The sequence below is a fragment of the Dysidea avara genome, chromosome 10, assembly GCF_963678975.1.
Source record: "Dysidea avara chromosome 10, odDysAvar1.4, whole genome shotgun sequence".
Classification (NCBI taxonomy): Eukaryota; Metazoa; Porifera; class Demospongiae; order Dictyoceratida; family Dysideidae; genus Dysidea; species Dysidea avara.
The window spans coordinates 13,267,222-13,294,412 of record NC_089281.1 but is presented as its reverse complement, the minus strand read 5'-3'; the positions used below and the strand labels follow the sequence as shown (position 1 = coordinate 13,294,412).

The window sequence follows — 27,191 nt, the reverse complement described above, 5'->3', positions numbered from 1 at the left end:
TTTTAATTGTGCTTTCTACAGTCCATGTATATACTTTATTCTAATAAAACTGTATGATTTTACTTTTGTTCCCTATTTCTGAATTACTTTCAGATTTCAATCACTTTGATTGCTTCCAATCTCATCACAGCAAAAAATTCCTGTCATGTGCCCCCAACCCCATGGATTTAGAGGGGCTGAAGCACACCCTTCAAAATTTTAGCTATAAGATAGTAGAAGCTACAGTACAGGTGCAATTGCATCTAAAGCATACATGGAAAATGAAACATGGAAAGAGTAAGAAGAGAAGAGCTAGGAATTAACAAGTGGAGATAAAATTGGAGTAATAAACAGCTGATAAACATCAAAATACTCTAATATAGAACGGTAAACTATTCTAATAGTACATGCATCCACCATTAAAATTTAAAGAGCAAAGAGACACAACTTTGAACTCAAACCATATTGCATGCAGCATTTATGCTGTGCCCTTATAAGAAAGCTATAATTACCACTGCTAGAAAATAATGACACTTAGCTCACAATGCTATAATTCAATAAGGCTCAGTCAAAATTATTGCCAAATTTGTTGCGAGGGCATGCCCTCAGACCCCTTAGATAAAGCATGCTCCTCATGAGGAGTGCATGGGGTTTTTCAACAGAATCAACACTAAGTCAATGACATCACCAGAAGAAATATCCATCCTAGTAATTACACCTGAATCACAATCAGTGTACTATTCACTACTAGTTGTATCAACCAGTTGCACATCCTTTAGCCCCCACTATAGCTACATACCATTTTGTTCAGTTTCAGCTATATAGCTAGCTATATATATGTGCAAACATATACAGTAGCTCAGTATACCCTTATATGTCCCATCCTGTTCATGCAATTTGGCTATAGCTATAGATTAGCTGTGTAATATATAGTCTACAACTCATGCATGCCTTTATTTATTTATTATTAATGGTTCTGAAAAAGACCAAATAACCATACAAATTAAATTACATAATTATAAATTCATTGTCTCTCCAATAAATGTCTAGTAATGTCTTAAAAGAAGTTGTGTCCAAAACATTTATTTGGAGTGGCCTTATCTATGGTCAAAAAAATTTTTTTTTCTCCGTAAAATTTAGTACTTTTAAATTTGTAAATCCGTAAAATTTAGACTCCGTAAAGCTTCGTAAATTTTTGTTACATCTTTTCGATCCTCAAATTTATCTTTCAAACTGCACAAATTTCAGGCAATATTTCAACTTTCATAAATAATATCAGAGATGATCTATGAAATTTCAGGTCGTTACCTACCCCTCGTAGCTATCATAGAATATCTATATGGAAGCACCCGAGCCAGACTACATTATTATTATTACTGATTGGGGGTACAGGTAAGGAGGCAAAGCCTGTAAAAACCTGATCTAAACAATCAAACTACTACAAAAATAACTATACAATATCATACTGGTAATCATAATAAAATCTATCTAGATATGTCTTAAACAAATTGGTTGAATGAACATTAACTGAGTCATATGGGAGTCCATTCCAATCATTTATAATTCTTACTGAATAAAAGTGACGGCGTGGCAAGCATACATGAATGCTAATTTGCATGGGTTCACTATTAATATGCTAGCTATATGCATTAACCTTGTCAATATACAGCATATTTCTACTATGGCTAACGTGTCTACTAACTCGAGATATGACTACCTCTTCAAAGTGTTACTGTGTGGTGATAGTGGAGTGGGTAAAACGAGTATGTTGTATCGACAAGTCAGTGACAAAATGAATGATGCCTACACGGCTACAATAGGTTAGCAGTCTAGTCAGGATCATATCGAGTAGCTCAATCCATTGCAGTGAGATTTTACTCAGTCTTCTTTGGCTGATTGCTCGAACTGGCGGGGCTGAGGCCAGAGGGGGATAGTGTAACTGATCAGTGTTTATTCATAGCCTAGGATTTCTCCTTTGGGGCTGGGAATCAGGAACTTGGGGGCGACCAGGTGAAAGTCTATATGATAGCTCAGTATAGTTACACTTGTCCAAGCCGGTTCGTTTAGTGCCAAACTATTTAGCTAGCTACAGTCATGTAAGGTGCCGGTGTCATAAATGTTGTCATTGATTTATGAGATTGAGTCACGTGGTCTGTTGGTAGAACTTGATACATGCAGAGTGTAGTAATGATGACAATGATGTAATATTTAGGACAACAATATGCACCTCACGTACACATGCAGTCATTCTATTAGTATAGTGAACTGTGTATGTTGATTCTGTTGAATAAACAATTTGTATGTGACATAGTAGCTATTGGCCCACAAGGCACTAGTAATTTAAAAGATCTTCTTACAACTTTCAAGAAATAATTTAGCTTAAGAGCTATTTGAATATTAGCTATTATTATTATTATTATTGTTACTGGGCAAACAGCACAGCTGATATATATACCCAGGAAAAAAAGTTACAATTCAGTGCAATCACAATATTTGTTTAGCTACATAGCCGCTAGTTACAAAAATTAGTTATCAAGTTCCATACACTGTTTGAAGTTCTATTGAGAAAAAATCGCATTCAGTTATATCTGATGCTAAATTGTTCCAATCTTTAACTGTTCTGGAGTAGAAACTTTGCTGGTGTGAGAGAGTAGATGGGTTTTGCAAAATGAAACATCTTGGATGACATAACCTGGTCGATTTTTCCATCGAAATGAAATAGACAATAGTGAGTAATCTTGATGCATTATCATAATTAAAGAGAGTTTGTAATCTAGTTATTTTCCTTTGTAACTGGAGGCTTGGCCAAGAGAGATGCTGTATCATAGATGTAACTGAGCTATATCGATTGAAATCATTTAGGACCCCTATAAGCTGTACTTTCTCTAACTGTTGGACATTGATACGGGTCCCAAACGGCTGCAGCATATTCCATTGATGGACAAACTAATGTAAGGTAAGGTAAGCTGATGCTTTGACCTCAGATGAACAGCTACTCAGGTTACGCTTAAGAAAGTTTATTGTTCTATTGGCCTTTGCAATTGTACATGTATTACTGATGTGTGAAGACCATGATAGCTTATTATCTAATATAACACCAAGATAAGCGTGTTTGTTTGATGCAACCAGATTATGATTATTTAGTTTATAGTCAAAGATGCATGATTGGTAATAAAGATATGGTAAAACGCATTATAGTACATTTGGATACATTGAATCTTGAGTTTTGCACTTGTATATCTGGATGGTCAAGGTCGCACTGAAGTTGAATAACGTCCTCTCTTGTGGTGATAACTCTATATAATAGACAGTCATTGGCGAACAGTCATAATGGCGAATTTATGTGCCCTGTTATATCGTTTATATAAAGGTGAAACATTACTGGGCCAAGGACTGTCTCCTGGGGGACTCCATGCAGATTGAGCCAGAAAAGATACCATCTAAAACTACTCATTGGGATCTTTGGGTCAGCCAAGTATTGATTCACCAACAGATCTGGTCGCTGATGCCATAGTGTCTCAATTTAACAAGCAGTCGGTGATGTGGGAACTTTAGCAAAATCTAGGAGTATGATATTTCTGTTGATCCAGGGTCCTGGTACCTGAAACCATGTTGATTATCAATAAGAAGAAAAAACATAAGAAACTGGGTAAACTTAGGCTTTCAGATATTGAATAGCCATCACTTTATGTATAGGAATTTTGTTAATTGTATAATTATGTGTACCTTTAAAATTAAACGATCTGATACTAAGCATTTTAAGGTTGCATTTGCAATCTTTTACATATTAAACACTCTGTTATCTGAAGGCACTTTTGATAGGTCCCTTCCCCCCAACATTCCTAGAATAAACATTGGGTGCAATTGCACACCTACCCTGCAGGTAATTATAATTCAAGCTATAACTCATAATGAGGTATACCCCCTAAGAATTCTTTATCCTTTGCGCATGACCCTCAATAATAAAGGAATGGATACCATCAGCAACTAGCTATGATGATGAACATTGACTCACACACATAAATTTAAGTTTCTGTAATTAATCTTTGGAGCCCTTCCCCTCTATATAGTTAATTCTCCCTCCTTATATATTTTGTAATAACATATCTGTGCGTTATATGATTTTTGACAGTAAAACAAACAAATGTACTGTGAGCACCATGCAGTTCATAATTATAGCCATTGATATAGCACTGAAGCAGTAATGATATCAATATTTACTACTATAATTTAATACATATATAGCTAGGTATGTTTGATTTTGTTAGGGGTTGATTTCAAGCTGACAACACTAGAAATGAAAGGACACAAGATCAAGCTACAAATATGGTAAATACGTATGCCTAGTATCATGCAACTATAACATAATAATCACTTGATGTGTGTGATGCCATGTATGCATGCGATCCTTGAAGTATACTGAGCTATACGATATGTACATAGACATTTTCCCAACTAGTCATACAAGTGTGCCTTGTACTTTTATAGCACATTTAAGCACCACTGACAACTTTTGCTAATAGCACCATTGCTGTGTATAAGACACAACCTGAATTCCATACCCGATTGGCCATATATTAAAGGAAAAAGTTGTTGAGACCATGCACATTCTACAGGCTATATAGCCAGCATAATACAGCATGCATGGAGGTTGCAAACTGCAGGTCCAGTTGGCATCATAACTATATGTACATGTAGATCTATACTGTCAGTCCAGTATAGCTAACTTCATTACTTATTCAAAATGCCTTGTGAGAGTGCAAACCGTGTTACATGCATGGCTTTATCGTTTCATGACTATAAATTGACCTGAAAGTTTGAAATAATAGTATACTCAGTATGGGCTTTTAATTAGCTATGGCCCGTGCAAACCCTACGTATATGTATATAAGTGCACAATTTACTTATGGTCTCATTGTACATCACATGTTTTAGCTAAGACTGTGTGTCTTTCTTTTCACTTTAAAGGGACACAGCTGGTCAGGAGAGGTTCAAAGCTCTAACTGCACAGTATTACAGAAGAGCTCAAGGTATATTGCTAGTCTATGACATCACCAATGAGCAGAGTTTTGAAAACACTACCAACTGGTTACGAATGATACAAGAGGTAATTGGATTGTGTAATAATTGCACAGTATATAAGTATATATGTTAGTCCAACTTTTCTGTGTATTGACTATATAGCCATAAGTGTACTGTGATGGATGGATACACTCTGTGAAAAAAAGTGCATGCACAAATTTAAAGATATATGCATGTATTTGCAAGCATAGCACATTAACAAACCTTGCAATTCTGGGTTCAGCTTCTCAAGAGGTCTACTAATTTTTTATGCACAGAATTCTACTTCTGACCTAAAACTGATGTTGATAGGTAATAAAATTGATAATGAACAGAAGAGAAAAGTAACAACACATCAAGGACAACAGGTACATTTATTACTGCACAATGAAATAGCAACATTGAATGTATATAGCTTGCCAAGGATTATGGGTTGAACTTTATTGAAACTAGTGCACTATCTTCAGAGAATATTTCAGAGGTAAACTACAATAAATTAAGTGCCACACACCTATATATTATGTGTGTTAACTCTATAGGCATTTACTACCTTAACAGAAAGCATTTTAATACATGTAAGCTGAGTATATAATAATAGTTGTGATCTACAAATAAGATGTTCTGCATGGGACTATCATACTGGTAGCATTTACAATAGAAGTGTTATATTGGCTTCCCTTATACTGATGAACTTTCTCTATTGTTAAGTGCTTTAGTTGCAGTGTGGGGTTACTAAACTATATTCAACTATCAGTGTATTGAAGACATGTATATGTTGTCAATCACAGATGCAGGGAAAGTACAAAGAAATGGTCAGGTCTCAGGTATCCTTGAACAAGTTAGGCTTAAATGACAGCAGTACTAAGCCAAAACAGACATCTCTATGTGCTTGCTAAACTGTATAGCTATAAGTGCATGTGCAATATAATGATAATTTTGTACTTCTAACCTATTAAATCAATCATTGCTAATGTATGTCTGATTATTGTTTCAACTTTTCTCAGTTTTCTCAGTACTCTATACATATCAAAACATATGTATGGGATTTGTCAAATCAAGTATTTTCAGGTAGTCAACATTAAAAGTTTACTGGGTTAAACCCTTAAAAATTAAGAATTATGCATTAAATAAATATAATATTCTTTTTTCGTGTCTGTCAACCAGAGTACGTGGAAGTTATGGTGCCTTGTTTAGAAGACGAATGGATGTTATTTTATACGAAACAGGCGTAACCCATTCGGAATATCTTACACATAAGTATATAGTTAGATGTTAGTTCCAATAAGAGTCGGTGAACCTAGCCATTGCATGGTTTGTACACTGGATGTATATCCTTTGTTTTGTGTAATAATATAGCTGGTTTCAGTGGAAATACCGGTACTTAACTATCACAATTACATGCAGTAACTGATACACTTCATGAATGAGAAATTAGGTGCCGTAATCATGTAGTGTATAGGTAGTAAGGCAATTTGGTGAACATGTAATGATTCTGTGAGTTGAATCACTCTGCAGATCATCACCCCCACATATACATATAATATTTCAATTTAGGGATAATTATATGCCATTATTATCAACAAAAAAAGATGGCCAGAAAGTATATACATCTGTGACTTAAGTGAACCCATAAAAGTAACAGAACATATTATCATTGCTTCAATAGCTGGTAGCTGAGTGTGGCATAACAATAGGGTTCTGATGTGGTGTCAAGTTAACACAACATTACAGCCATTGTATGTATGGCTCTAATTTAAATGCTCATATCTGCAATATAATTGTGCTGTAACTTCATCCACGCTATAATTTATTCACTAAGTTGCTGTGTTGGGTCTGATTTCAGCATGTACATACCATCATCACTGATATTATACTGCAGAGGAAGCGATCGCTCATCACTTTCCAGTATACAATGTAACCATTGTTTATGCAGAGCGTCGCTAGGATAAATGCCATCATATTGTACCAAGATTTACTTTACTTCACCAAATATTACCTCTAGATCATCTGTAAAGTGTCAAGTATATAGGTTCCAAGCATGGTGGTGGCTATGCAGGTACAGCTAGCATAATGCCGTGTTAGCTATTTACAAAGACTGAACTCATGCATGGATTAGATACATGTGAAGATAATCCCTGCATGTTTAAAAAGCTTTATAGTAGCTTTCTCACAGATTCCCAGAGGGTAGTAATTATAGTGTTACGGATATAACCATGTTTGTGACCAGATCTGTGAAAAGGAGTCTCATAGCTTTTTCGATTACATGTACCTGGCAAGTGGCAACCCATAACTTGAGTTGTGAATATAAGGTACCAGCTTGAACTTTGGTCGTGTTTTACCACTATTACTTGGTGTAATTTCAAGGTGATAGGTCAAAGCCACGAAGAGTTATGATTAGTCAAACTTGCACAGATCCTGTCACATTTGTTATTGTGAAATCAATTGCACAGCTGAATGTAGGTATGTAGGGGAGCTATAACACAAAATGGAATTGGCCAGATCAATATTTGTTCAAATTCCAACCTATTGATTATTAGTCATGCCCCACCCCTGGGTGGTATGGGGCAATGCAGGTCCTATAATGTCAAATTCCTCTGTATTATGGCAAAGAAACTTGTCAAATCCTCATTATGTCCCAGCCATCTAATCATAAACAACCTATAAAAATAATTTCGTTTCCCCAAACTCACTGTCAAAGGCCCCAGGGATAGGGGCATGGCAGTCCCCAGTTGGACCTACAGGGTTGGGGCTTGACATTGATATCCAATGATAGGTGCAATAATTAACTGGCTTATGTCCTTTAACTTATTCAGCAGTCAATCTATCAATCAATAAATCAGCTATCGTCTAATACCATGTCAATTTTCCAACATGTAAACAATAGCTCTCTCAGCTAACCATAAACCAGCTGGGTACAAATGATACCAAGAATCTTCACTTTTTTGTTAAATTGGTCACAGCTGATGCATGGTAATATTTATCTTGTACCTGTATGTACAAATGATGACAATGTTATTTACAGCATGTACACGGTTATGTGTTGTTTTGTTCATTGCTCCTTTTACTAACAGGTTTTCTCTTCGCAGTTCTCACTAAATCTTTATCATCTATCGGCTCCTTCTTCTTTGCAGCTTGCTATTGAGAAAATATATAAAATTTATTCTATGGCCTTACAGTATAGGGTAAACAGTTATAGTTCTGTAAATCTGCTTGTGTATGCTCTCAGAAATCCTGCTATGGTCTTGAGCCCAATTTCTGTCTATTGTTTTTGTCATGCTATTATTGAATACAGTGAGAACTTTTTTAGCAAAGTTTACACCACTTGATAATTATTGTGATTCAGAGATCGTGCAACACACTATACTATAATCATGATTGTCATAACTGAACTAGATATTTGTAGACCACATACCCCATGCACAGCATAGTAGTTAAGCATGCAATAGCACAATGTTTGTTGATGACCGTTATACATTGAAATACAGGCTATAGTTGTGCAGAGTATATACTGTATAGTAAAAAAGTTTGGCGGTAAAAAAGTTTGGCGAAAACCCACTGTAAAAATTTGGTAGAAAAAACTTTGACAAATGGTGACTCCACCTTAATTACACTGATGTACGCATTATCTGATCGAATGATAGATAGTTGAGGGGCATGTAAGTGTGTTATCTACGTATATACCACTTTAGCGTGGGCGTTCAAAGGCACCGCTCGGTGTTTAACTCACATATTGCCCGGGAAATATCATGGGAAAGCAGTTTGCCAATGACTTTGATACCCAGCCAGTTCAAAGAATCGATGCGCTTTGACTCATTATATTGAGCGACATAGAGCTTTGTATTGTGGGACTCGTTTTTGTAGTAGTTGCTAAGCTTAGTACAAAGGCTAAGATAGACTAGTTGGTTGTTACTAAAGGATAATGAAGGTATAAAATAATCGTTTGGGCGATTGTGGATGCGTATTTCTACCCACCGTGTATCAGCCTTTGAATAGACCAAGAACAGCAAAGCTACTACTGCTACATAGTAACTTACAGTCCTAAGTACCTAACTTAATATAATAACTTACTTACTGTCCCAATAGTGAAGTTAGTTGGCTTAACTTAGTACAAAAATGATAACAATATAAACTCAATCCCACAATCGCAAGTGTTCTAACATAGTGTGTTGAAGCGTAGTAACGTATTAATGACATTTTAACGTATGGACAACGTTTTGATGGCTATTAGCCCACACTTTTAAAACCACGATCGATTTTCAGATGCTACTGTATAAACAAACGGGGTGAGTTCTCGTTAGTTCTTTTACCTATTAGGTGAGTGCGCCCCAAGTGATATATATCACTTATACCACGGCTGCTTGGGATTTTGCTGACATTACACCTGCAGCCCTCGGGCTTTGGGTGTATATATCAGCAAAATCCCTCGCAGCCATGGTATAACTATTAAATATATATATATACATCTGTTTGAATCTCTCACAGGGTGATCTCTTTTATTATACGGTACATGTTAGGATCAATACATGATAGTTATTGCATGCTATTGTGCAAAATTTTGAATGCCTATCGATACTTTTTCAGAAGCCCATAAAACCAGTCTAGCAGCGTGAAAAGTTTTAAATGAAGGTGAAGCCCTTCATATTTGATGTTTTTATGTAGCTACAGTGTAGTTTGAGGCAGGTGGAACACTACAATTTGTTGTAGTAACACAAGTAAGCCAGCCCATACATCGCTCAACTCCAGCTGTCACTACCATGTTTTTCCACCGCCAAATACAGCAAAAGCTGTAGGCTCTATTGGCATTTCTGGGGCATAGTGATACTGTATATTAAATTTATTAGGTCCTGTGGAAGCGTTTTTGGCGTGTTTCTTCCCAGTGACTCAGATACAAGCCTTCAAAGTGCTTGTTTCACTCGAAAAAACTACTAAAAGTTCAATAAAACGTCTATACAACCAGTAACTTAAAAAATCGCTTCCACAGGACCTAGATATTTTAGTTGTTTAGTCACTTGTGTTGAAATTATAAGGATTCAGTGATCTGTTAGTCTGGTTTTTGGCAGGGCGTTTTTATAAAACATCACTCTATTGTGGACCACACACCCAAGAACAGTTATTGTTCTGCAGTAAAAAAGAAACAAACACAAATAATTGTATTACTTCCACAACACAGTTGTTGAAATTATTTATCCCTGCTTGGTTTAAAGCAGGTTTTGTAATTTGTTCTGCCCACACATTTTAAACTATTCCGTAACCTTAAGCACTGCATATAATATTGTGGTATCCCTACTATAGAGTACTATTGTATGATACCGACAGCAACTTCTCTTAAGGTTACAGTATATTTAAAATGCGTGGGCAGAACAAATTACAGAACCTGCTCTAAACCAAGCAAGGGATAAATAATTTCACCAACTGTGTTGTGGAAGTAATACAATTATTTGTACTTGTTTGTTTTTACTGTTGAATAACAACTGTTCTTGGCTGTGTGGTCCAAGATAGAGTGATGTTTTTCAAAAACGCGCCACCAAAAACCAGACTAACAGATTACTGAATCCCTATAATTTCGACACAAGCAACTAAACAACTAAAATATCTAGAAGTGATATTTTAAGTTACTGTTTCTGAAGACATTTTGTTGAACTTTTAATAGTTTTTTTTCGAGTGAAACAAGCTCTTTGAAGGCTTGTATCTCTGTCACTGGGAAGAAATACACCAAAAATGCTTCCATAGGACCTAATAAATTTAATTTACAGTATCACCATGTCCCAGAACTGCCCATAGAGCCTACAGCTTTTGCTGCATTTGGCGGTGGAAAAACATGGTAGTGACAGTTGGAGCTGAGCGATGTGTGGGCTAGCTTACCTGTCTTGCTACAACAACTTGTAGTGTTCCACCTGCCTCAAACTACACTATAGCACATAAAAAGATTAAATATGAAGGGCTTTGTGTTCACTTTAACCTTTCATGCTGCTAGACTCAGTATACTGGTTTTATGGCCTTCTCAAAAAGTAGCGATTCCGGGAGAATTTTAAAATTGATGGAAACAATTTCTGTTTAGCACAGGCTTGTGCAGTGCTCCCCAAGGATCTCACAAACACTAAGTTTCTAAAAATCCATCAATGGATGATGGAGTTATAAGCAATTTTATCCTTTAAAAATGGTAAAATTTTCTCCACTTCTTTCCATTGAAAAAGTCCCCAAAAAATGGCAAATGTTTATAACTCAGGTTTGCAAAAACTTTTCAACTTCTGTTTCCTGATATAAATACCTCAGTACATGGACTATAGTGCAACCATCATTATAAGACTCTCTCAGTAAAGGTCACCTCTGTAGAAGGCCACCTAACAGTTGCATGAACTTAGCATATTACAAATGGCATAACAACTTGTACTTGGTCTGAATGCAAACACTCTGTACTAGTCACCTTCACCCAAAATACAATGTGCATGCAAAACAAGGACTTGTACTGTTCATTTATAGCTGCTTATACAGTTTTTACTGTTACTTTTTAGCTCCTTGATAGCTACCAAAGTGACACACCAGACAACTTGGTTATTTATGTTGCAAATTTGCTGACTTTTTGCATACTATAATAATGTTACTATAATATAATACTATAATATTATAATAATGAAAACTACATGGACAAAAATGTTGCCATCTTCCCAATAGAGTCACGGAGAAAATTTTATGCAGAATTTACAGGATTCCGGAATCGCTACAAAAAGTATCGATAGGCATTCAAAATTTTGAATCATTGCCTGTGACTATACCCGTAACCTTAATGGTCACTCCTTAAGTGTTTATTAAAAATCTACCTGTTGATCCTACCAAGAGTTCATATTATATGTATCCCTCACTTATTCTTTTAGATTCTACTATAGTGCTAGAGAATTTCAAGGGACAAAAGTTTACCTCTTTTGTGGTTTACTGAAATTGTTTTCGTAAAAAACGTGTGTGTACCTATCTACCTATCTATGTTTGTCCGTATGCATGTACGCGAGCAAAATCGTTAAATAATGGTAAAAGCAGCTTTTACGTAAGGAGTAAAAGCGAAATGAAGTCTGTATTAAACTTCTGCACAGGTGAACTTTGCTCTGAGGTGGTTTCTTTTCGATGGACTGAAATATGGGTGTGGCGACTTTCCTCAGACTTTGTAAACTACCTTCCGTTTGAGGTTTTCAGGCGTTTAACAACTGAAAAAAAACGGTGCAGGCCTTGTACACTACCAGGAATAGCCTATCGCTTCGAGTTGAAAGGGGGCGTATCCCTTATGTACGCGAACGAAACTGAAGAGTAGCTTTGAGGCTTTGTCAAGAGAATTTGTGGGAAAAAACACAATAGTCAAACTATAAAACAGTTTAGAAAATACTTCTGTGTGTAATATGTTGGTAAAGGTGGTTTGTTTAACAAGCGCTTCATAGCAACGTAATTGAACGAATTACGGAAATTTCATGACTTAAGAAATACGAGAATTAGCTAATAACATTATTGCACAACCCAAAACTACCCTATTGTAAAATAGTAATACATAATTGGTTAATTCATAGTAGCATATACTATCTATGGTTAATTCCAGATGAGTTAGCTAGCTGCATGGCACCTGGATTTTAGAAGTAGCACAACATCAACTTGCTATACTATACCTACAGAAAGGCTGTCCCAGGCTCAATGATTTATGTGCAAAATTCGTTGTGCAAATATAAAATGTTACCATGATGATTTTTCTGTCTATAGAGAATTTCAAAAATGATTGTGACACATTTTTAGTGTCCTATTCAAGGTGTTGCACTATAGCACACCTTCTAATGCAGTTACCAGCGGACAAAACTGCTTAGAGCTAGAAGTCACTTGAATTTGGCAACATTCAAATTACGGGTTTCAGGTCTACATGTTATTTGCTACTTGTGTAGGAGCTACGTGATAATATCCTCAATTATGTGATATAAATTTTTCCGCATAGTATATACTAGCTACCTGCTATCAAATGTCATCACTTTCCTAAAGCCATACAGCATAAGGAATACTTCCCTTTGGCTAGCATTACAAGTACACAACAAGAAGGAACCTATAGCTACACTTGTATGTTATAGAGGACATCAAAGCTCATTAGTGTTTTCTTCAAAGCACTAACAGCCATTAAGTTCATAACAACACACTACTGAGACTATGCATCTGGAAGTTTTAAAGGATTAATGATCGGATAACATCGATCATGTAGATAGTACAAGTATGTTGCATCAACACTGACTCCTACAATAATGCAACATTGTTAGGTATCATTGCACTGGTAACCTGTTATTGTCTATATAGGAATGTATCAAACAGTATGGTATGTTTAAGTAGGGATCCTTCAAAATGGCATGCGCTGCCTAAAATGCTGCCTTTAAAATCATCCTAGAAATATCTTTTGCAACGAAAATCATCTTTACAGAATAATATTAGTCCATCTAACATCAAATACAGCATTAAAAACACTTACAGGCAGCTGGATATAGATTTTTTTTACAAAAAATCACTGAAACCCGAATTTTTGTCTGCCAGCCTGACCACAGTCGCAAGGCTAGAGGCCAAATAAAGCAGCCCACAGCCACCATTTTATGTCACAATAACAAACTTACCAGTGGGATGTTCCTTTTGGGGTTCCGACAAGTGTGTGCCCTCTGCACCTTGTCTTTCCTTTTATCTTCAATCAGGCTGGTCTTAGTCCTTCTACATGCAATGAAACCATATTGAGGTGTTATGAAAATATGAAATAGTGACACACCCCCAGTAGACTCAAGATACTCTAATCATAGATACAGTATACCAACAGGGATTGGAAACGGAAGTAACTCACATGATATCTCTGTACAAATTCCCAATATGACGTAACAGACGTGAAATACCATCCGTGTCTCGAGCGCGAGTGACCGTCACCATAGATACCAGTGCAGCGCGAATTCGTTAGAAGCCACTTTTGTGCACGTTGTAGAAGAATTACAGCCTAAGCGTTGCGACAATTGGGCTAATTGCTGTTCTATTCGAGGGCGAAATTACCTGCGCGTGTTCTAGTACACGAGTGATTTGAAACGACCATTGACGCTCACTTCTGTGGTAAGCTTAATGTAACCCAGCAGCGCTTCTAGCAGTTGTGTTATTTTGCAAGCCTGCCAGTAAGAGCAGTTAGAAAAGTGTTATATTTTTTGGTATTTACATTGTTAGTGCCGTGTAAATAGCTTATTGAAATTACTATTTGTGTTACCATACTGGACATTTTAATAATTTTACAGTTTATACTTGTGTTATTTTGGAGGACACATCAGTAACTTTGTGTACCAATATACCATGTCATCAGTTACTAGTACATTAGTAGAGTGTAACGTGAATATTAGATTGTTCTGAAACCAATCCTACAGGAAATGGGAGGTACAAAGATGGAATCCATACCTATACACAATATTGCTAAATAACCACCGTTATCACTGAAGAAAGGGTTGTTTACCATAAGGACAAAGAAGAACAGTGCACCGATGTGAGAAGCACAGCTCAAGATTCACTACCAATATCTTCTGGTAAATGATACTTCCGTGTTAATGTATTGACGACATGGCTTCAAGTTCACTATCTGAACACTTGGATTGTTTTGCACATACATATACTGGAATATATTTGAATGTGACTTGGTAACTGGTTATATTTGTTTGTTTGCTTTTCTTCCTTTACGTTTTGTTATCTTGTGTGGTGTTGCAAAATTAATGTTAGCTATTCAGTATTTGTTGTACTATTATAGCAATGAGCATGCACATTATCAGTTGGTCACTAATATACTGAGCTTTAAATTGTGTTATATAAAGATGGTGCCAGCTCTGTTGAATGTGTTGTGTAGACAAGTTGGCATGAAGGGTGCATGTGGATTGTATGAGCTGGCTGCATGGGATGTCTAAACCCCTGCAAAAGCGCTTCCAAATATCAGGCAACGTGTGGAGTCTTTTACGGTGGAATTCACACCAGAGTTTCTCTTTCTTTGTGGAGGTGGACTTGTACTCCCTCAAATTTTCAAATATTTCCTTAATTGACATCACTAGCTCTTCGCTGAATTCGTCAAAAGCGTCCGTTGAAGCGTCTCTGTTCGTAATATGGTGCAAAAATGCTTCGAAAAACTTTCTACCACTCTCCATCCGGGAAGATTCTTCCGCTTCATCACAAAACCTACTTATAAAACTACGGACAATTCCACTCGCCATTACTAGCTATGGATGAAAACCCTAGTGACGGCGCACTCTTTACGTCATGCAAGACACAGATATGTTTGTGCGCGAGTCTCCGTTTCCAATCCCTGTTGGTATACTGTATCTATGCTCTAATATGGCAGTCATCCTAATAGAACAGTCATGTGTGTATAGCTATAGTACGTTCGCGTTGAGCTGAACCCTCAAAAACGATTAATAACTTACGATTGCTACATCGCATGGGGCTCCTGTATAGCTCGATACGTAGCGCTTCTCGTTCCGCTAAAAATATATTAAAAGCGCTTCATTCGAATGTAAGACACTCCCGCTATGGCACTGTAAAGTTTCTCCATACATTTTCAATGGGGAAGCCTCTAAAGTACGGCCCTTTGATGGTCATGTTGACACATGTTTGTGGCGAAGCCAGACGTCACATACCCGCCCTCAACACGCATGATTTCACCATCACTTATGTAAGAGGCTGTAATACACTTTTACAAGAAAAATAAAACAGATTTTGTGTGTGTAAAACAGAGTTGCATAAGTAGAAGAGCTGGGGCCACTGTTGCACTGTATTTAGAAGATAAGTGGCCTGCTTATATTCAGGTAAAAACTTCTTCAGCCTCAAAAGAGAAAAAAACCAAATTATAACAGCTCAAAATCCGTTATGTAGCATTGGTGTTCCTGCAAGTGAGCCAAACAACATGTATTTTACTTCACATTCACCACAGCTGACTATCGTCTTCTGTTCCCATTTAGTCAATTTGTCATTTTAATACTTTTCTCATCACTTCGCCACACATGTACACAGTTTTTCCAGCCAGCATTTTGTTTTTGAAGTTACATTCCCAAAAAACTCTAAAAGTTTCAACAAATGAAATAATACTGTTTGTATGAATTTGGGCTGATAGTACCTGTAGTGACTTCCAAACACTCCTGTACTGATTAAATATATAAGGGATGGTATGTTCAACTTCGGATAGCACAATAAAGCAATGATATTATGTACTTCACAGAGTTTAATCCCAGCTACCTGATGACTCCTGGGGAACAAAATCAAGTTATAACACCAATGCTGCAAATATCAAACAATCTTACATCAGATGAAGTAAGCCCAGAAGAAGACTTGGACCCGCTGCTGCTAGTGGACAATTCATTAATACCACCATCACCATCTTCACTATCACTGCCGATTTGGATGAGGAATTGCTCTAGAAGTTCTTCATTACCCAAGTCTCATCCAAATACACAACTGGTCTTCCTTCAGTTCTGTTGCACCTCGTTCATCTTTAATATTTATGATACTGATGGACTGTGCAGGGCTGCTCATAGCATAACCTGCACATACGTGTAGTGAAATTAAAGCACAAACAGTTTCAATGCTAACCTCTTGTCATTAATCGTCTTGTACTTAAATCCCATATCACTCAACACTCTTTAAAGCAATGTTCTACCCCCAGAGAAAACACCATCATTCTTAAGTTTGGCCTAAGACGGAGTAAGTGACAAAGTTCCAGGTTTCAAAATTTAACTTACCAAAATCTTTGAGAGCGATAGATTTCCTCCCTTCCGTACAATGAATGGATCTTGTCTGATAGTATCTGGGTTAAAACTGTCTGTATCAACAAGGACTCATGAACATTTGTACCTGACGATTACAGAATTGAGCGGGCTTGTGCAAAGTGCATTTTGTACCTTTTTCTTGGCGTAAATAAATCGCCTTTCTTACGGTGCTCCATTCTAATGGATGTCCTTGAAATCCCTGCGTGGCGTAATGTATGCCAAAACCCAGCAAAGAAGGCATGATACAATACCGGTGGCCTTCGAGATTCTCTCCGTGATGTTGATAGAAATTTTACATTTCTTCGCTTCTTGCTTAAAGTACTCCCATAGTTTCATAAGTAGATACTTCGTTTGGCTGTTTAACGTCTTCCCAAAAGGGTTTCGCTCCGCACTCGCTGACGGTACACTGGACGCCATATTCTCAACAATTAAGTGCGCGCCCGTAACATGGGCTTACGAATAAATGCGTCATAAACATTATGTTTAAAGCCTTTGATCTTGTATGGCTTCTTAATCAACAACTCAGGATTCAGCTCAACGCGAACGTACTATATATGCTATAACAAACAACAAAAAATCTTGTATATTAAAAATGATTAATTTACAAATGAAGTAGGTCTCCAAATGATAAAAGTAGTGAAATGGTATTACAGCATAGCTCGGTTGAAAAATCCCTATTTTGGCATTGCTGCTATAACATGCCAATGTAGGGACTTTCCCACTGAGCTATGCTGTAATATCATCATTTACCTCTTTTCACTACTTTTTATCGCTTGGATCCTTACTTTATTTTGAAATTTGCTAATCTACTAGCTACATTACAGAACTATTGGATTATGGCATGATAAAGAGTCACTAGAGTATACAACAGTCTATTACTGGCATACAATAGATATACCATTTTTCTGCGCTACAGAGGACTTGGAAAATGAGGAAACCTATATTCATTATCTAGCATTAGGCAATGAATTAACCTCTAGTATATAATCGGCATGTGTACGTATAGCCTCCCCCATTGCATACTCTTGTGTATATGGATGGCAGATAATTTTGAACTTTATGTGCTGCTTTGCACTGCATTATACAAAAACAAATGAAAAATACAGGCTCTAGTCTAAGAAAGTTTGTTAATCACATTTCAATACAGATCTGAGCTATTCATTACCATCATCGGTATTGACGATCAGTGTTGGGAGTAACGCGTTACATAAGTAACGCGTTACGTAATATTATTACTTTTGTGGTAACTAAGTAATATAACGAAATATGCTATAAAAACGGGTAATATAACTCAAGTTACTTTACTTACAAATGTAACGCGTTACCTAAGTAATATAGTTACTGTAACGAGTCTAATATTACATAATATTATTACTACAAGTAACGAAGTTACTAATCTCGTTAGTTAGCCTCGGAGTAACGCCCAGCCACAACGAAGTAACAAAGCCAATTGAAGGAAGCTTATTCACCAGTTTCTTACTTATAACCAAGATTTGCACATTGTCCAACAACGCAATCATGTCACGTGATAAAGTGGTAGTTTCACACGTGACAGCTTAAGGCTGTGGACACAAAGTAATATAATATGTAATATTATTACAGTTACTTTATTTTATGGGTAATATGTAACTGTAACTAAATAGTTCTGTTGCAAGTAATATGTAATATGTAACTAGTTACTTTTACAAAGTAACTTTCCCAACACTGTTGACGATATGATTTGCTATCAATACTTTAGCTCAAAACTTAGCAGCCATTAAGTATGCTACAATGGAAGGATATTTTGTAATTAGAACATTCAGCTGGTCACATGTATTGTTAAGGTTACACTGCATGTGGTGGTTGCACTGTGATGATAAGACTACAAACTTTTCCATTAGTTTCTTTAAAGAAATTCCATAACACAATTCATCAAAAAGGACATCCTAAAATGTGGACACCTTGATAATCAGGACACTTATCCATGGACCATGGTCCCATTTGTATTACAGTAGACCCATGAAAGCAGGGTACCATTTTACTAAAGAGTGGTCCCCAAGGTGTCCTGAGTAGAAGTGTGCCACTGTAGTACACCCACCTCTATTTTAAGTGCCATCCGGATGTCACTCTTCTTGGTCATAAAAGTGGTAGCTTGACAGTGTGTTGTGCTACCCACCCTGCCTGTTCTCCCCACCCTATGTAGGTAGTCTGTCACAGATGTGGGAAAATCAAACTGGATTACATGATTGATCTGATGATATATGACATCATTAATAATACTCATACACACACACACGCACGCACGCACGCACGCACGCACGCACGCACGTACGCACACACACGTGCACTACACACACATTACACGCACGCGTGCACACTCACACACATGCACTACACACACACTACACGAATGCACGCAAGCGCGCGCGCGCGCACACACACACACACACACACACACACACACACACACACACACACACACACGCTCAATCAAACACATACACACAAACTACACAGAGAGAACAATGCACTACACACACACACACACACACACACACCTTGCTACAATCGATGCCTCTTGATGCAATGTCGGTACACACAAGTACATTTTGATCAGCATTTGTAAAATCTTTAAGTGGCCTTTGCCCATGTAGCTAACAGCAAATAAAACACAGAAGGTAAAGATAGCTTAATCATTGGAGAACTATTGACTGCTCTATTAGAGAGTATTGTAGTGAAAAGCTGATGTAGTTACTACAGTATGTATATACAGTGGAACTTGTTGGATATAAATCATTTAATTACTGCTCACATTGAAATGTTAGCTAACTGGACAGTACAATATAAATAAGCAGGATTAGCTGATTAGTAAGAAAATGTGAATACTATTAGAGTTTTGTTGAAAATAATAGACTAGATGGTATTCTTTAACACGTAATGGAGCCACTATACACAATAGTTTTATACTATTGATGTACACTGTAGCTGAATATCACTAACAAAGATCCCATCATGTCAGTACATTTATTATGTTAAAAACTGAGTGAGCATGTACAGGATACATAACAAAGGACTCACAACTGGATGTATCCCTCCATGATACTTAGCAACATATATGCCATTGACAACCAGATGGTTTGCAGCCCATGTACAGCTCTTCACAGAGTTACAGAACACAATGGTTTTCTGGTCAGATCCACTTTGTTTCTTCAGTATCTCAACCAGTTTATCTAACACACAAATGTAACTGTGAATGTGTACAATAGTGAACTAGTAATGCCTCACTTCTCCCATCAAGACAATGCCTAACAATCAGCATAACATTGAACAATATAATACCGTATGACAACAAATTTTGGCGGTAAACTAATTTGGTGAATTGGCGATTCATTACCAAACCACCAAATTTAAATTTCGCCAATATTATTTTCATGCCAAATCACTCATGACAAGCTTTCAATACCATCTTCCATTAAGACATCAGCCGGCGCCTCTTCTAAACCACCGCCCAGCTGCATGTGCATATACACTGCTGGATTACAGCTTCTAAACATTGAATAACACGTGTTGGTTATATTCACAATGGCAATGTTAAAATACGTAGAAATAGAGCCTTGCAGGAGCTGCAATCCATCGATTTTGTCCCAGAAAGACATCGATGCCGCTCAGAAGTCAATTGCCAATGCTGTCAGTGTGGCAGCAGAGAAGCCCCAGAGTTGTGGACAGTACAATTCGTACTCAAAAGAGCAGCGTGCAATGATCGGAAAGTATGCTGCAGAGAATGGTTCCACTACTGCGACTAAACACTACTCTGCAGTTTGGGGAATCCCAATAAACGAGTCCACAGCAAGAAGGCTAAAGGAAAAGTATCTGGAGAAACTCAAAGAAGCGATTTTGGAGCAGCGTAGAAAGCAAGCTGAAAGTCGAGATACTTCTAATAGTGAGGAACACAAGGAAGAACCTATCGTTATTTCTGAACTGGAAACCAAGCCTAGAGGTAGGCCAGTACGTCTGGGAGAACAGCTGGATTCATTGGTGAAGGAGTTCATAAGTAACCTTAGAGCAACTGGTGGAGTGGTGAATACAACTGTTGTTAGGGGGACTGCTGAAGGAATCATTTCTTGTGATATTTCTAAGCTTTCTTCACATGGTGGACACATCGACATTACAAAGAGCTGGGCACAGTCATTGCTATGATGGATGGGATTTGTTAAAAGGAAGTGTTCAACCTCGGGGAAAATTTCAATGGCACAATTTGATGAATGCAAAGAGATCTTCTTGGCTGATGTAGCAGCCGAGGTACTATTCAATAGTATCCCACAAAGTCTGATGGGATCAGACTGGCTTGTCCATTGTTCCAACTGGAGATTGGACTATGGACAAAAAAGGTGCACAAACTGTACCAATTTCCCATAGTGATGACAAGAGGCAGTTAACAGCAGTTTTAGCTGTTACTGCAGCTGGTGATTACTTACCTCCACAGTTGCTCTACCAAGGAAAGACACTTAGGTGTCACCCACAAGTTGCATTTTCAGATGGTTGGGATGTGTGGCACTCCGAGAACCATTGGTCCAACGAAATTACTATGAAGCGCTACATTGATAAAGTTATTGTGCCTTTTGTTATGGAGAAGCGACAAAAGTTGAAATTGGATTCAGCATCTCTTGCGGCAGCCATTTTTGATAACTTACGTGGACAAACAACCGTCACCATTTTGTCACTTTTGAGAGCCATCCCAATTCAGTTGCCAGCTAATTGTACAGATGAACCACACCCATTGGATATTTCAATAAATAAACCAATGAAAGACCACCTTAAGAGTAGTTTCCAACAATGGTATGCCCAGGAAGTAAAAAAGCAGTTAGAAACTATTCCACTTAGCCAAGTCAAAGTTGATGTGGGATTACAGGTCATCAAAAGCCCCAGTGCTAACTGGATAATATCTGGTTGGCAGACATTGGAGAAAAGAGCTAAAGTTGCAATAAATGGATTTAGAAAGGCAGGAATCTTAGATTCCATTAACTTGTAGTCTGTTTTTTTTTTTTCTTTTGCTATAGATAGGTATTATTAATAATTGAATTGTAAAGTATAATTATTATAATTACAGAAAAGAATTGATACATAATACTAACTGTCAAATTGAATACCAGTATTTATATACATGGGAATGCAGTGGAATTCAACGCGAAAAAATACATCTTACCAAATGCAACCTCATCTTCGGTTGGTCATAACTTCCTGGCAGGCTTCTTTCAGCCAAGCAAATGCAATTTGCAATAGCAAATAGACCGCAGTCCTCAACACCAACTTGTTTTCTATCATTATTCACCACCACTTCTACTTTGGGTCCGAATAACAGCTTTAAAATAGCAGTAGTGTTCGCATCAATGGAATCAAACAGAGAATCATATATGGTAACCTTTGGATAGCTGAGTATTGTGGAAGCAATGATCCAGTGGTTTGTTCTGCAATGTGGAAGTTCTTTGTGCATCTCATTGGAACCCTGGTAGATTTATGTAACGTTAGTGTTGATTTCAGACCATACACATCCTTGAACTTGTCACCAACCAACTTTTGGACAAATGTGTTTGTCCGTCAATTGCTCACCTGCACAGATATTCATTTATAAAAAAATTACACTGGATGGAAACTACTATTATACCATACCTTTTAAAATGATGCTTTTATCAACTGTTGTTAGGTTGCATCTACCATAGCTAACCCATGTATCTTCTTTAGCAATGTCACGGGAAGATTGGCTGGATTGGTCCAAATCAATGACTTTGCTCTCCTTCATCTGTTTACGCTTCTTAATTGGAGGCTCCTCCAGCTTTGCTTAAAGTTTTCGTTTTGGTACTGGTGCGTGATGCTTCAATTCACAATCAATTGGTGGAGCTGATCTTACAAGTTTCTTTATAATTGATAGCAGATCTGCATTGTCACACTTGAATTCAAGCTTGCAGGATATCTGCAAACCACCCTGTGGTAAATCTGCAAAATACTGACGGCGGGAATCGGTAATTATACAAGTGAGAGTACCTCCTCTCTGTACAAAAAAGGGAGCACGCTGCAGAAATCTTACAGGGTACGTGACCAATCACATCTGCACCTTTCCTAATAGCTACAACGTACGGATCGAATGCATTGCTGTCCTCCATTTGACATGACAGGTGCTCTCCTGTAGCCGGCGTCCAAATGTCTTGATACACATGAAAGCCGTGTACACAATTTTCCACCACATTTAACTCCATTACTTTCGTACGAAATGAATTCAGTGGTGCAAGAAGTGGTGTATCCATAGTAGCAAGACTGAGAGCACAATGTGAGTTAAAGATGAAGTGCATAGCTAGCTATCGATGATTTGCCATGCTAGTCCCTTAGCTAGGAATAATCGGCGGTTTAATCAACGCACTGTGCAGTGACGCAGAGCTGTCTGATATAGCTAGTCTAAGAGTTACTGTAGCTACTACGCTTTTGCTATGAGTACAAGTTGTAGCTATAAACAAGTACATGCATGAGTGTTTGCATGTGTGTATAAACAGCTATGTAACACAATGGGACATTAAGTGACTGTATAGACACCTTCAACTCATGAGACAAGATAAAGCCTCCTGTGGGGTACTTAGTCCTGTCCCCAGCCCCCAGGAGGATTTAATTTCTAACATCTGAGTAATGTACAGGTGACTAAGCAGTAGTGAATGTGGTAATGATGACAGCCCAATTGTTTTTTTGCTTGTGTGTACAGTGTTTACATTTCCTAGGTTACAATTAAAATCACCTCACCAGCCTTCTCATCCTGTCTGACCTTCACGAACACTTGCTTGATGTTTGGCAATACTTTATGTAAACTCTTCGTCGTGACCACCCTGACACTCTACACACCAACACTATGACAACATGGCTAACATGTGAGGCTCACTGACTGGAACTATCTTCTTGACCTTCTCTTGCAGTTCACTAGACACAGTAGCCGTTACTACAATAATTTGAGTATCATCGGCTGGTGATAATGGCGGATAATCGGTCCGAATCTGGTATAACCAAACAAAACAGAAATCTTTCTAAGTAGTACAACGATAAAACTACTAAATTATCAAGCATTGACAACTTGGGACTATTTTATAGTGGCGTACTGGAGAGGTGTCCTGATTTCAGGGTGTGCACACTAATACAAATGTGACCATTTATAAGTGTCCTGATTATCAAGCTGTCCACTTCACAATGTGGTTCCACTATACTGGTATTAGTGACCAACACTGAAGGTCTGACAGCAAATACACAACTTTCAAATTAGACATATGACACACACTACATATATAGCGGAACCTCTGTTAACAAGCGGTCCAAAGGCTTCCATGATAAGGAAGGAGATTCAGGTCTGGGTTGAAATACATATTTTTCACCTCTAATAGACAACACTTTTATTATAGCAAAAATTGTCCAAAAAGTCTTGGTCCCAAGGTCTGTTATACAGAGGTCCCACTGTGAAAATCTATAATACCTTCACATCTCTGAGGATACATTCAAGCTCATCTAGAAACGTTCCATCAAAGACAGTGTCAGCCTCATCAATCACAAGGTGTGTCAAGTCATTCAAATTTATTTTACCTGATCACACAACAAAACAATAGACAAGATCGGAACTGTACTAATGTCACCTGTCTTAAACCCCAAATGTCCTCTAATATGGTAACCTGTCTAACCAGCCAACTTGATAATCCCCAAATGTGTCATTTGTGTGTAAAAAGTGACCTACCGTACGCAAGGAAATTTTGATGCCAAAAATTTTTGACAAATTTGACGAATCGGTTTAATTCGTCAAATTTAAATTCGTCAAATGTTTATAAGCGCCCTTAAAAGTACAGGTTTTGCCTACAATTTCTTGATTTTTGCCAACATTTTATTCGTCAAATCTGCTGAAGTCTGAATTCGTCAAATTTTTCTTACGTCAAAATTTCCTTGCATACGGTACCTGGCTGAAACAGGTGTTCATATTATCCGGATATCTGGATATTAATGCAGTGCCCAGATAGTAATTTGAAATCAGCAGGATAATAATTTCAAGCAGCTTTATGTTGACTTTTCATTGATACAAAGCTTCATTGATTTTCATTACCACTAGCCTAACCACCATGTGTGTTTGTTACTAGTCTAACCTATGAGTAAAATAAACACGTCCACAATAAATTTGTTTTATAGTGATTGATGGTGTCATTATTTGTAGGATATCTGAAAACTTTTAGTTCAGGATGTCTGGATGGTATAAATGCTATCTTTTCAGCCCTAGTTTGAACGTATTATCGGATTGACTCAAAAGTGACTAATGGATTGCACAGAGCAACATAAATCAAATATTTACCCAACCAAAATTTAATGATACACACTCATAACACTACACCACTTTTGTACCACACACCCCTTATCAGATATTTCTGCAATGTTCCCAGTGTTGCGACCACTATGTCTGTGGGATTGTAAAGTGATTCTCTAATAAACTTCTGTAAAAAACGTTGACAATAGTTATGCAATAGTGCATTATTATAGACTGTTACTTTTCTTTTGCCTCCAATAATTCCAGTCATTCTTAACCGAGCATGGTGACATAGTGACTTAGCAACACCCTGAAATGTGAAGAAAACACCAGCAGAAATCTGCATGTATACACATTTCAAGATTTTGTTTAAAGTGATTGGCCAGAGAAACTAGCTATCGTGTATTGGCATATGACACTGTACAATCAAAAATGGTACCTAGATTTGGTATGATATTTTGCCACATTTGTGAGAACTATGTTTTTGATCAACAAGGTACTTGTGTCTTATACTAGCTAGGAAAGCCATGTAGTGCATTGGATGGCTCGAAAGAGTGAGGGATCTAGGAGGCATGACACATGTTGCACTCATTATCAGACAATTCCATTAGATATGTTCACTGCTATCTTACCAATACTTGTGAAGCTAATTCTCTTGATGGGCACAGGACAATGGCACGAGGTCGACTGATGCGAGCCACTACTCCTTCATTCTCCTCCTCCTTTCTGAGTTGATCTATTACAGGAGCAAGGTATGCCAGTGTCTTGCCTGAACCTGTGAACCAGATGAAACAATACACACACACACATGTACGTGCAAAAGCCATCAACTGCTGTTCTACCCAGTTGACTGGGTCAACTGTACACCACTCAGATGCCTACAAGCCGGTGCCAGAAAATCCTCCTGGGGATAGGACTAGCAACCTACAGGAGGCTGTACCATATCTCACAGGTGAAGGCACCCTTGATCCCACACTTGTTATGTGAGGACATGGACAATTAACATTTGTGTACACACACAAACACATACCTGTTTCTGCACCACATAACACATGGCGTCCACTGAGTATTGCTGGCGCAGCTAACATCTGCAAGCAACCACATCACAAAACACCACACACATCACTTTACCTGTATAACTGTCGGCTTTGTGATGCCTGTGGCTCCAACAGCCTTCACTACATTAGGTGTAAAGTTCAGGTTTGAAAACCCCGGGACTGATTCGGTAGAGGGATGCTACATGACATACAACAGTATGACGTGGCTGTGGTGTAATATCAAATCAGGTACCGCGTGTCCTGTTGCTTTAATGAAGACTTTCTCTATGCCTCGTACAGGCTGTAGTTGTAGCTGCTGTAGTATTGCACGCTGTTTCTTAGCTAACGTTTTCTCTCGCTTCGTGACTTCCAGTCCACCTCCTTTAGCCTTAACGCTCCATCTTAAGCTCCGCAGTTTCGTCCCGACTGTTTTCATTTTTGATAATTCTATTTGATGCGCATAGGTCCTCAACAGATCAAAATGCGCACTACGACTGGCACGAGCAGACTCAGACTGTGATCGGAGAGGAAGTCTTGTGTGTCTCTCTCTTGAGAGAAAGTACGACATACAGTCCACACAAATGAGTGTGGGATGGTATGGTGAAGCCTCTTACTAAAGTCTTAGATGGTCTCTGTAAAGCATTAATACAATAAATACTTTAGGATTAAGGAAGAAAGTCCATCCCTCCTGGAGGAGACTGAGTGTGGCCCCGACTAGACATTGGGTGACCTGCAGTTCGATTCCTGGGGCTGGAGGGATTTTTTTTTTTTCCTTACTTAGGCCCCTTTTCTGTTACACCTTTTCAGCTATAAGTCACTAAGTCTAAGTCCTTGAAATTAGGTTAGGTAATCCTAAGGCTGCAGTACATGTTGCTGCAGACCTTCAGTGCTGGTCACTGTAAAGCATTAATACAAAAAAAAAAAAGATCTTAGATTATCTATACTAAAGTATTTGTTGCTGTACGTTCTATTAGAGTATATTATGAGTTTAACAAAGCGTATATAGGCCTAGAGTCTAACATCAGAAATAATAGAGTCGCGTAATCTCTG

General features: G+C 37.7%; 2 protein-coding genes and 1 long non-coding RNA gene across 6 annotated transcripts; 1 reads left to right on the top strand and 2 right to left on the bottom strand.

Moving 5' to 3' along the window:
* Positions 1-1,657: 1,657 nt before the first annotated feature.
* On the top strand, positions 1,658-6,001 carry LOC136268867 (ras-related protein Rab-13-like). The gene is made up of 7 exons (XM_066064333.1): positions 1,658-1,799; positions 4,248-4,308; positions 4,948-5,086; positions 5,319-5,408; positions 5,456-5,521; positions 5,580-5,615; positions 5,829-6,001. Exons 1-7 carry the CDS (start codon positions 1,661-1,663, stop codon positions 5,934-5,936), a joined length of 639 nt encoding a protein of 212 aa, XP_065920405.1. The 5' UTR covers positions 1,658-1,660; the 3' UTR covers positions 5,937-6,001.
* A 1,993-nt stretch (positions 6,002-7,994) lies between these two features.
* Positions 7,995-26,733, bottom strand: LOC136269203 (uncharacterized). 2 transcript variants are annotated; one of them, XM_066064705.1, is made up of 13 exons: positions 26,395-26,733; positions 26,236-26,340; positions 26,135-26,192; positions 25,737-25,879; positions 25,346-25,414; positions 25,210-25,291; positions 24,295-24,401; positions 23,717-23,824; positions 23,577-23,667; positions 19,872-20,023; positions 19,352-19,447; positions 18,892-19,044; positions 7,995-8,175 (listed from the first exon to the last, which is right to left on the bottom strand). In XM_066064705.1, exons 1-13 carry the CDS (start codon positions 26,707-26,709, stop codon positions 8,074-8,076), a joined length of 1,581 nt encoding a protein of 526 aa, XP_065920777.1. In that variant the 5' UTR covers positions 26,710-26,733; the 3' UTR covers positions 7,995-8,073. The 2 variants fall into 2 exon arrangements, with proteins under 2 accessions (XP_065920777.1, XP_065920778.1); XM_066064706.1 differs by having other exon boundaries at positions 25,737-25,840; positions 26,395-26,724.
* On the bottom strand, positions 15,721-17,336 carry LOC136268838 (uncharacterized). 3 transcript variants are annotated; one of them, XR_010707134.1, is made up of 7 exons: positions 17,066-17,336; positions 16,947-17,013; positions 16,788-16,899; positions 16,639-16,739; positions 16,350-16,589; positions 16,166-16,294; positions 15,721-16,109 (listed from the first exon to the last, which is right to left on the bottom strand). It is a non-coding gene; the product is annotated as an uncharacterized lncRNA (long non-coding RNA). The 3 variants fall into 3 exon arrangements; XR_010707133.1 differs by having other exon boundaries at positions 16,788-16,867; positions 16,947-17,334; XR_010707132.1 differs by having other exon boundaries at positions 16,947-17,333.
* Positions 26,734-27,191: the final 458 nt, after the last annotated feature.

Bases quoted from the DNA above. Each gene is read 5' to 3' on its own strand.
- LOC136268867 (XM_066064333.1), top strand. From the start codon at position 1,661: ATGGCTAACGTGTCTACTAACTCGAGATATGACTACCTCTTCAAAGTG. The intron at 1,800-4,247 runs GTTAGCAGTCTA...TGATTTTGTTAG, and splicing joins TGCCTACACGGCTACAATAG to GGGTTGATTTCAAGCTGACA. The intron at 4,309-4,947 runs GTAAATACGTAT...TTCACTTTAAAG, and splicing joins AAGATCAAGCTACAAATATG to GGACACAGCTGGTCAGGAGA.
- LOC136269203 (XM_066064705.1), bottom strand. From the start codon at position 26,709: ATGTCGTACTTTCTCTCAAGAGAGAGACACACAAGACTTCCTCTCCGA. The intron at 26,341-26,394 runs GTACCTGATTTG...TATGTCATGTAG, and splicing joins TTAAAGCAACAGGACACGCG to CATCCCTCTACCGAATCAGT. The intron at 19,045-19,351 runs GTGTGTGTGTGT...ATATATCATCAG, and splicing joins GAGGCATCGATTGTAGCAAG to ATCAATCATGTAATCCAGTT.